General features: G+C 37.1%; 1 protein-coding gene across 1 annotated transcript in view; it reads right to left on the bottom strand.

The window, feature by feature from the left end:
• Positions 1-11,676, bottom strand: part of taok2a (TAO kinase 2a) — a 41,127-nt gene extending 29,451 nt beyond the window's left edge. Inside the window, 3 exon segments of the mRNA XM_056453342.1 lie at positions 180-251; positions 323-463; positions 11,228-11,676. Coding sequence (XP_056309317.1) covers positions 180-251; positions 323-454 — 204 coding nt within the window. The 5' untranslated portion in view covers positions 455-463; positions 11,228-11,676.
• Positions 11,677-11,960: the final 284 nt, after the last annotated feature.

Genomic DNA, 11,960 nt, shown 5'->3' on the forward strand with positions numbered 1-11,960 from the left:
TTCTAGTCAAGGACAAAAAATAACCTACATCTTGGATGGCCTGAGAGTAAAATAACTGCAAATTATCATTTCTGTGAGAAACTTACATAAAACAACAGTTATCGTTTTCTTGAATTAGTCAAACAGTATTTTTGTCATACCCTCAATCCCACTATTATACATCTGGTTATGATTCTGACCTCATTGGACTGTTTGCCACTGAACGACATCTTCTTGATGGCCACCACTTCGTTGGACCGCACATCGTGAGCCTGAGAGAAAAATATGGTCATGTGGAGCCTTCAAACACATTCAATGATGAATACTGGTATGTCTTGCTCACAAAGTACACTGCTCCAAAGCTGCCATGACCAATCTCCCGGAGGTCAGTAAAGAGCTTCTCTGGATCATCTCTATAGAAGAGCTCAGACACCTCAGAGTCCTTCAGGGTCCCAGTACGCACACTGGCAGGCATGACTGGCTCCTGAAACATAGTTAAAAAAAAGAAGAGGCATCAGAAAAACCTCAAGAAACTCCTCAAAACCCCACAAATTCCCAGACACACAAGTGTGGACTTTTTTTTGGATAATATCAAACCACAGAGAAAATAAAATGGCTTTGAGCGAATAAAAGGTCACCCAGTGGCTGATGACTCCGTTAAAAACAAATGCATTGATTGAAAAAAAGATAGTGGTTCTGACGTGACGTAAATGACATGCATGATTTGAATCAATTACGTACCGTCTTCACAAAGAAATGATCTGTCATTTAACCATCTCATTTCAAATCTTCACATACAGGTTTGTCTAAGATACCTAATGTCTTTTCCAAAATGCCATGTGGCAAAACATTCCACACACAAGGTCAACAACAGCATACTTTAGTGACAGGTGCTGTTTATCTGTATGCACAAAAATGCAGCAGGAATCAGTTAAGTAACCCCACTGTAACAGATAAATATAAAAATAACATGTTTACAGTTCATCCGGCAAAAGGGTACATTTAGACACTGGGCAATGTGGGCAAGTGACAACTCCTTTCAATTTATACACACTCACAACATTCAGTTTTATCAAGGAAATGAATACTTTTATTCAGCATGGATTGATAGGGTAAAGGTAGTGAAGAGTAATGTGAATTATTCCAAATAAAATAAGACAAAATTAATCAAGAAAATGGAAGCAAACTGAATTTTAAGCTACTTATTGATTTTCAGAAATTAAACCATGTGTGAAAAACAGTCAAATGCTATTCTATACATGTGAACCTCTCATCTTGCTCTGACTTGGCTTCAACGCCACAATCTGGCATCTGCAGCACACTATAAAAGACTTAGAAATCTGTGACCCACTTAGAAGTGGTGAGACTCAGCGCTGCGCATTAATAATGAAGATGCTGTAATCTGCCCTGGTTGGATGTTGGGCGATTCGCAATCAGATGCGTCATTCCTTCTATTTCATTTTCTTAATACATCTGACGCTGTTTGCAAATTATTAGTAAGGATAACGGGCAAATTTAGCACGTCTGGTTAATTTGCATCCAAACACCTTATACATAATGCACACACACACATATACACTCTGATCAAAATATAAAGAGCATCCTGACAGTCTCATTTGAATATGCATTTAAAATTGACTCATGCATGGTGGAAATGTAAATCTGCATTTATGTTTCAGGCTGGGTGAGAAGGTTTGGTGTTTGGGGAGCAAATAACTAGTTTGGTAACTGATTCCATTTTTGGATTTGGTTTTATTCCCCATTTCATATTTTTCTGTTAAATCTATTTTATTCGTTAAAATGGTATTTTTGCAATCAAAAACCATGTCCAATTAAACACACAATATTTAAGAACATTTATAAAAATATCCAAACGCTACTAGAACAGTGTTTTTTGCTGACTTATGTACTTGCATTATTCCAAATGTTTCAAAGAGTGTTCAAATCCAGAGAAATAAGCAATTTTATGTTAACGACATCTATACAGCCTTAATTTTCATTTCTGCTTCATAGAAAAATACAGGAAGTTTAACACTAAAGATATGTACAAAGATATTTGTTGCGTGTTTTATTATACTATATAATATATCATTATAACAGAACTTCAAAATGTATTAACATAATAAAACAGCACTGCTTCTCCATGTGATCACAACAAGAAATAAAAACAGAATGTTTACATTTAGCAACAACATTTAGCTTTTATGCCAAGGCATTCACACACACGCAGAGCAATGGGCCACTTGGGGAGCAGACGAGGGTTCGGGGCTCAAGGGACTCACATCAGCCATGGCATTAAGGGTGGAAGAGTGTTAGTAATTCATTCCCACCACCTACAATCCCTGCCAGGAGGACTCAAACCTGCAACCTCTGGATCACAAGTCCAACTCTTTAATAGCCAGTTTCCACTGAGTGGCATGGTAGGGAGCCGTATGTTTTTATGGCCGTTTACACTGTCAACAGGTACCAAAAAGCGAACCGTAACACTTTTTGGGTAAGCTTTTGAAAGGGTATCTAGCACGACAAAAGGGTACCAAAATGCGGAGCTAGACGCACAGCTGAACCCTAATGGTTTACAGAGAAACATCACTAGTGTGTAAAAAAAACCAGGAGAATGAAAACAAGGGACCCGCCATTTTTAAATACACAGCCGAGACATTATATCGTAATAATATATACATACAATACCAAGCCATGGTCGACCCGAGCTCAAGCAAGCCTTGTTTTCAGCTTGATGAACAGCCACAAACTAAAGAAGAAAAAAATGTGCCAAGTCTTGTTTTTTTTTTACAAGGTCGTCTATTAAAAAGTGCGAGCGGTTTCACTTTCTCCAGAGCTTGCCGCACATCTATATTTGAAATAACAAATTTCTTGAGCTGATGATAATAATAATGTGTGATAAAAGATTAAAGACGCAGATGAGAGGTTTGCTCTGACAGTGGGCTATATGTTGAGTGTTGATTTTAAACCTAAATAAGGACTAAACGTATGCTGTGTCTAGTCTTTTTGTAATTGGTAACATATCAGAGACTGTAAGGAGCTGTGTGTTTGTTGCATTTTTTTGTTTTATATAATTGCAGATGTTACAGTAGGCTATTTCACACTACCATTGATCTGCAGGTATAATCAAACAATGTTTTTAGAAAGTGTAGTAATGAACATTTATACACAAGTATTTGTGCGTATAAAGAATCTGTTTTGTGAGAAGTGCTTCTCATACGATATGTGAACGACCCGTACAACTTTACTTTGACATTTCCTTGAGCAAGAATGATGTCGACAGAAACTTTCTGTTGTACACCACGCCCATCATTGGTACCCTTTTGGCTGTGGAAACGCAAGCCTGATAAAGGTAACCTGTACTGACCAGTACTGTACTGTACCACTCAGTGGAAACGGGCCATAACCAACAGGCCACAGCGGCCCCATAGGATTTAATAATCAAACTACACCTATGTTTGTTGTGAATATGTGCCCTCAAGTGGTCAAAATTACAAAACAAGCATTTATTTAAAATCATGAAACTTATTACATTTCTTCAAATAAAACAAGTCTTTCTTTTCTTTTGGTCATAAAACTAAGTTTGTGCAATCAAGGCATTATATTTTTCTAACAATACTTGTGAATTGACTACTAGAGCAGCCGAGAAGTTCATGTCCTAATACAGCAAGACAGCAAACACTGAATCCATGCTTGATGTGTCATTGTTATTCAAGTTTGAGTGTGTGAGTGTAAGAAACAAAACTTCACTACTCATTTCACACCAACACTCCATATTTAACATTCAGTGACACTCGTCTACATGTTGAATTTGTTGCACAGCATGACTTTTGATTTATTCATCTAAACTGTGACATTCTGGATTATGAAGATAAATCCTTTTTTTTTTTTAATGGCAAGATTTCATGATGCAAGAAATATGTGTCCTGTGTAGGAATATGAATACATAGATGGACAACGGACATTTTAAGTGTTTACAAATACCAATATTGTTTTATAGTCTTGTTATAAAAGTGCATGTAAAGACATTTAGTGACACGTCACGCTATTCATTCCATTTAGCTTTTTTGAGAGGAATGTTTGGCTCAAGACTTTCCTAAACTGGCTCTTTCTGTAAAACTTGAATCCTGTCTCTTTAAGATCTGCTTTGTAAGAAAGGAGTTCTCTTTGCTCACTCAGGTGTATTAACATCTGTGCCAAACTCCAGTCATAAATGTTCTTGCTGGGCAGCTGTTTCTTTACTCAGCTGGTCAATAATATTATTTTTTATAATATTTAGGAGTTTAAATTTCATGATTCCACATTGAAGTGATGCTATTGTGATAACTCACATTTCACACCAATTTAGCATATGATGCTTATAATTTTGACCCAAGTAAAAATTGTAGACTTCATTACACAGAGTAGGGCTAGGGATGCAACGATTATAGATTTTGGTTGTCTGAGGAATAATCACGGTTTCACAATTATTCTGTATTTATTCATTTCAAAACACTACTAGTTTAGAAAATTACGTAAAAGCTCCTTATATTTTAAAGTGTTACTTATAGCTGCTCATTAACCAAATAGTACAGCACAAAATAATAATAAAACCAAACATTGACCATTTAAACTAAATCTAAAATAGTCTATTTACTTAAAAATAAGTAAAAAATAAAGGTTTTTAGCATTTAAACAAAAGTAATAATTTTACACTGAAAATAAATGACAGAACAATTAATAAATAAATGAATAAATAAATAAAAATAAGAATAAATAAACTATATTTGTCTAATGTCAATCTAAGCTGCATATTAGCTACACCGTTAGTGTCACTGGCAATATGTGTGCAAGCCATGTCCCTCTATTAGAAATAACGAACTTGTGCGCGCAAAACATGGGATATGTGAATGGCCCTTAGTTAATAGCCTCAGCCATAGTTAAAATCAGCCTTTGATCCAGTGTGCGTGCATTGTGTATAAGCTCGGAACTTCGAACTATCGCACAGTTGGCGTAACTTTTAGTTGCAGCAGTTTTGTTCCATACAGAAAAGTGGTGTTAAGAAGCCTTTACAATTAGTTAACCGTGACGAATTAAAGTGCGGTTAATAGTGAAATCGGTTAATCGTTACATATCAAAGTAGGGCTGGGCGATATGGCAAAAATGCAATCTCGAAAATTATTTTCCATATTAAATGATAACGATATACATTTCAATATCAGGTTTTAATCCTTCCAGATTTAAAGAGTACCCCAACAATGACTAAAGCCACAAAGATTAGAGGGTTCATTAAATGGCCTAACATTTTCAGCCGATAAATTTCAGTGGCTGTAGATTCAGTACATCTCTAATATCAACAGACTTCTAGATTTCTGCTGCATGATTGTCTTTTAGATGAATATAGAGTAAAAAAAGTTTTTTTATTTTTATTGACATAAATTTTATCGCAATTCGATATAATATCGTTAATCGGCCCTGCCCTAACTTAGTCAACCAATCAAACACAAACCTGTTTCTGATGCTTTAACTGCAAGTTTTAGTTGGCATGCTCAGTTTTTATTATGAATTCGCTTTTTTTTAACAGTCACCAAAGAAACACTAAATCAAAATCAAACAATTATTGCAGATTAAATATCCATGCACACCACTACTAGAAATATGCTAGAAATATCCTTTGCTGCAAATGCACAGAAGCACAAGGTGTTCTTTGGCAAAAGAAAAACACTAGCATGCCTGTTTATTCAAGAAAATAACTGCACTGAACACCACCAGCATACTTTGAAGCACATGACAAAAACCTGGCTGATCAATTTACTCGTATGACTTATGTTCTGGTGATGATAATCGATACTGAAATCTGATCTGAATATATTCAGACTAGATGACGAAGCCCAATTTAACAGTGATGAAAATGATTTTTTTTAAAGGCATTGGAGACGTTCTCACATTAGTTTGGTTAACAGACAGGTGCAGACTTGCAATTTCTGAGATTCCTTTAGTATTATCTTGATGTTCTTTTAGGCACAAGCTTTTCTAACACAATTACAATCCAACACCATATTTACGAAATCAAACTGAACAGACTATCATTCTTAGATCTAGACCATTTCAACCACACTTTAAAAGAACGTTTCGACTACATATTAAAGACATGTAAATGAATATAAACCACATGAATGGAAGCCACTTGAATAGAAATGAATATTAAGGAAATGGGTGAGGTCCAAAAAGTCAACACGATGAAATGCAGTTTAAAAACCTATTTACTTTCTGTAACCTGACAACTTTCACAATGAAACATGATACTGCAAAAGTGGAATGGGACTAGATATGATCCACTGGGAATTGACAATGGAGCCAGATGGTTGGAAGGGAGGGGGTCGAAGATATTGAGGGATTTGTGACATCAGCAGAAAAAGGAAAGTGGCTTCCTTATAGAAAAGATGAACAAGAAAACACTGACTTTCTGCCTGCTCTGATTATTTGATTATTCCAATATTCAGAATAAGGTCATAAATTATGGTAAGATGTTATAATTACAAAAGCAGACCTATTCATTCGTGTTTGCAAACTATCTTCATTATTCTGATTACTCAGTAAGTAGTGAAACTGCAGAGCACAGATTATGAACAAGAAGACTTTTATTGACCACTTTTTAGTACGCTTGCACTAAATGTGAGATTTCTGTGAACATATTGGATGGTTAACCTGCACAATGATGCCCACATTGGCATTTGCCACAGTTTTATGCTATAATAGTTACTTTGATTATTAGCTCTACCATATCAATGTTTTGAAGTATTGTGTTGATATGAGTTAAAGCTAAAATCCTAATATAACTGCATTATGTGGGTGCATGTAGATAGATTAGATTCAACTTTATAGTCATTGTGCAAAGTACAATACAGAGCCAGTGAAATGGATTAATCAGTTGTTGTAAAAAGGAAACACCACAGATTAATGTGGATTAAGAAAACAAATTTGAAAGGACGTAAATTTTACTTCCATATTGTGAGATACATTAGTGCAGACTTGTTAACTGTATTGAACTGATTTCAACTACTTAGTTGGTTTGGTTCCAGATGGGCTAGTCTGAGTATTTCAGCTTCTACTGGGATTTTCACACACAACAACCTTGAGACCTCATATTGAATGAACTGAAAAACACGAAAATGCTGTTGATGCCAGGGGAGAATGGTCAGACTGGTTTGAACTGGATGGCCATCAATTTAGGCCCTGATTTGGTCATTCGAGAAAAATTGTGGAAATCCTAAAACATTATTATAATACTGATTTGACATGTTCTCACACAGCAAATTAATGGCTGTTGCCTTCAATTTTCCCTTTGATGGAATTTTGGCAGTGTTAGAAGATGAGACATTCTCCTGCAGTGACGACAATCAAACCAAGAACCAAAAGAATTGTGAAACTGATGACACAAACGCCACAACAACTTCAAACCACAGCAGGGAATTGTCCAACATGACCTTCAGGCATGTTATAGGCAAGATTAATGCAACAGATTGTTTATGCTTGCTGTGAAGTATCATTTCAGGTCACGGGTCATTGAACGTGACAAATATATGTCCGTGTTTGGTGCATCTTGAATGTCGTACAGTCTGATGTAACTTACACTTTTTGTACAGTCTGATACACTTTTTGTACAGTCTGATAAGCTACAGTTGTAAAGAATCATTAAAATGGCACAGTGTTAACCTGGTTTACCGGAAATATCTACCTTGTTACAACAAAAGTCTGTGGGAATACAAAACACCTCAAACCTTAAAGGTCAGGTCCTCCCTTCAGTCACAACGAAGGCCACTCTTACCATAAGTTTGCTATGAGGGAATGATGTGAAAAATGAAAGCTCCGCCTCATACACAATGTTCCACTTTAGTTGGAAGTACATAAGCATACTAAAACAAAAGATCTCAGCAAATTCCAGTTCACACCGACTTTAAACATCAAAACCTACCAGAGTACTGTTGACCACGTCCATAATTTATGACCAACTTACAAAATAATGTGAATTTCCATTTCATGCCTACTTTAAACATTTTAGCATGGAGCACAGAAGACAAGTCTAATTATAGGTACGATAGTTTCAGAGAAATATGCTTTGTGGAAAAAACCCAACTCCAACAGAGAGAGACAGATTGAAATATAATACTTCAACCAGACAAACCGGCACAATAAGACAGACGGTGACTCAATCACACTGCGGGAGACAAACAACTCCACTTCAGCGTCAAACAAGTTCATCCGAGTTTCCAAGCTTTTAGCAGCGCACAAAACTTTCTGGTCTTTATTACAGCAACCAGAAAATATATCAAGGAAAAAAAACATGTGATCGGATCTCTGTGGATCACCACCAGTGCTTCCTTTGCTTCAAAAAGCATGATTACAGGGTGGTGGGGGTCTATGGGATGGAGAAGTCTTTCACATTTCCTGTTTAAAGAAAAGAGGTTCACACAATAATTCTAAGTAAAAACCCACATCTGCAAACCAACCCATAAACTGATTTTTTACTAGAGTAATTTTCAAACTTGACCATGGACATACTTATTACTCTAAATTTTGGATTGCATATCCACTATATTTGTAAATAAAGACTGGGTGCGGCCATCTCCAACTGAGGAATGTGGTGTCATTTGCATCCAGTTGTTTGCCAGTGTAAGAAGGTTTTATTAACATTATTTTAATAATTTGTCTTTATTGATAACATACCAATTTGTTGCTCATACCTTAAATAGAGCCATAGATTAACCATTTTGGCTCCCTAATGAACATTTAAGCAGAATTTTTAAATAAAAAAAACAATGTCATACTTGTCAACATTTGTCTCCGAAAATCCAGGAGATGAGTTGGGTGGCGGGGCTATTCTGAGTAACAGAGTTGAGAACCGGAGGGTGTTTGTGTTGTTAGTAACTGTACCATGGACCAGCTTTCAGGACAAGAGGCAATGGCAATTGGATACTAAAGGCTGATATATACTTCTGCATCGAGTGATCAGCGTGACCCATGGTGCAAGCCTTGCATGTAGTCGTGCATTTATACTTCTGTTTGAGGTTTGTGTTGCTCCGCAATAACACTTGCGCACCCTTAGCTGGCAGTAGGTTTTTATGTTCCTCTCTGTCAAGTTTCTTCGTGGGTGCTTTGTTTTTTCTGAACGATACAAGTAGGAACTGGCGAATGTGCACAACTTAAATAATGAGGTAAACACAAAACAAAAGTTTCTATCTGGAGCTCCTTCATGAGACTCAACACTTGTAAACAACCGTTCCATCGGGCTCGTGGCTCTCAGCAAGGCCCGCGCTCGTCACCGCTACCGAGCCGACCAATCACAGAGCTTGAGCTATGCGTCGTTGCAATATGTAGTTACATATTTTGAGAGGTGCGCATCAGTGTCGGTCTCAGCCAGGACGAGAGCTATGTGACTGCGCGGAGGCTGCGCCAGACCATATGCGTGCACTTGACGCAGAAATATAAATCAGCCTTAAGTTGACGACCAGGAGGGAATGTTGAAGACTGTACCAAAAAGTTGAGGACCTGGGGGTGGGAGGTGGACTTACGGTAGTCTTCCGGGAGAAATAACAACGCGGGAGGATGGCGGGAGATGGGTGTGAAACTCCCAGGAAAAATGGGAGTGTTGGCAAGTATGCATTGTGAACAATATAAAAAATAAATAAATAAAATAAATAAATAAATCGAAAGAACTGCTTTTTATGATTATTAAAAAAAGAACCATTTATGGAATAGGGCAGTTTCATGATGTTAAAAGTTTGTGATGGAGCCATCAATTCTGATTAAGAAGCTTTACTTTTAAGAGTGTGATGAAACGCATGCCTTGGCCAACTATGCAGGAAAAAACATACGCACAAGTTGCTGTTTGAAATATGGCTGTAAATATAAACAATGTTATATTAAATAATGATAAAATTGTCAATAACAATAATAAGCTCTGGACGTTTTTACTCTATATTGATCTAAGGGTCAATCACACATCAGAAATGTGCAACATTGGGAATCAAAGTGTGTTGATATTAGAGATGCACAGAATTTTTGGCCACCAAAATTTACCAACCGGAAATATGTGACACCATTAATGATCCCTCTAATTTTTGTGGCTTCGGTCATTGTTGGGGTACTCTTTTAAATCTGGAAGCATTAACAACTTTTATCGAAATATATATCGTTATTGTTGAATATGCAAAATAATTATAGAGATTGGATTTTTGCCATATCGCCCAGCCCTAGTTTGAAACCCATAACTTTCATTCATTTTCAAAACAAAGGTACTTTCTTTAAATAAATCCGAAAAGTTTCTGTACTTCAACTTCAACTTTTCTGACTCAAAAACTAAAATCGCCCTAAATCTTATATAAAACTGGACTGAAATCTTTTCGGTTAATATTTTATCTCCGGTTATGTCCTAAAAAGTAACAAAAAAGTCTATAAATGTTTGAAAGCACATGAATGTGAGGAACTGACCTACATCTTGAGCTCAAAAGTAGAGGCTCCAGAAGCTGAACTGGGTGTGTCATCATCCACAATATGCAACAACAAGATTAAGAACTGTATCTTTGCAAAGTATTGATGAGAACTTTGACCCCTCCCTCTACTTTCAGTCTCCTAACATTACATGATGAATATCGTGTATTGATTACACATGCCCTAATGTGCTATTACTGTACTTAAAGGGCACACAGTAATGTTCTTTCCTCCACCCACTGAGTGCACTTAAGTGCATAATGTGTTTGTACAGAAGCACACCTTTCACACCAGCTTTCCTGCAGACTTTTTGTGATGTATGGAGCAATTTTGTTGGCCTCGGGGGTGGATGAATTTTGATGGGTGGTTTAAAAAGGGTAAAGACTTGTGTACTATTGTATAAATGTTAATTAGGGATATATGGGAGCACAATCAGTTTCCGGAGTTCTACGGGAAAAGGGAAACTAAACAATAGGGAATCACGACGGCTGTCTCAAATCCCAAATTACAAGGCGAAATGTTTTTCTTGCTAATATTTCATCAAGTAGCTCATTATTTTGAAAAAACAAACCAGGGAGGATAAGATATGCCTGCAGTGCAAGTCTATTGTTGCATTGTTATGATGGAAGATGTCCGGCTAGCTCATGACAGGCTCAAGATGAGCGTGTCAACAACACAGTCTGAGTTTAACGTTACGTGCCTGATCCACTTTTAAATGTCACATAATCACATGAAGGGGTTCAAACTCCAGCGTTCACAGAAAATGAATCCATCTTACCGTGGCGCTCTGCGATTTTCCTCTTTATTCCCCGTGAATAAACAGTTATCCGGCTTCCTCCGCAAGTAAACCGTGGCGTTTGCTGTTTTATTTTGCCCGTTGCGAAGTTTCAAATCAACACACGGCCCATATTCCTACCAACGTCCGCCTTCTAGCGTGCAGAAGAGTACAATTTGATAAGTATTAATGTCCGAAAAGTCTTTGGGGTGTATGAAGTCTTTATCACTCTCGCTAGCGGTCCGTTAGCCAGCTAGCCGACGGTTTCCTTTCTGAATTCGGGCCGCGGCTGGTGTACCTGCTCGCCCGCTCCCGCGCCTATCATATTGCAAACTTACATCCGCACTTTTGATTGAACGTGTGATTTCAAGACTAATTTTATCCCGTGTGTCTGATTGTCTTTCTGTCTAACCCCCTTTTTTGTCCAGGAAACGCAAAATGGCTACGTGGGGCGGGAGCCAACCGGAAGAAGGGTCAAAATGATGTGCCGTGTGTTTCCGGTAGAGAGTGGCGTCGGGAATATGACATATTGATAAGGGCAAATGCTGGACTTAATAATAGTCAAGTGACAATTTAAATGTTATTTTCCCTAGTTGCTTTTAGACTCTGTTGAATTTCAACTTTTTGTTTGTTTAATGTCTTATTGTTAAGGTATAGGCGATTAGCTATTGTATTTTATAGTGTTCAATGCATTAAATGTAGGCTATATCTGGTTCCAGAACCATATTTTGCAAAT

Source organism: Danio aesculapii, chromosome 3 (genome assembly GCF_903798145.1).
Source record: "Danio aesculapii chromosome 3, fDanAes4.1, whole genome shotgun sequence".
Classification (NCBI taxonomy): Eukaryota; Metazoa; Chordata; class Actinopteri; order Cypriniformes; family Danionidae; genus Danio; species Danio aesculapii.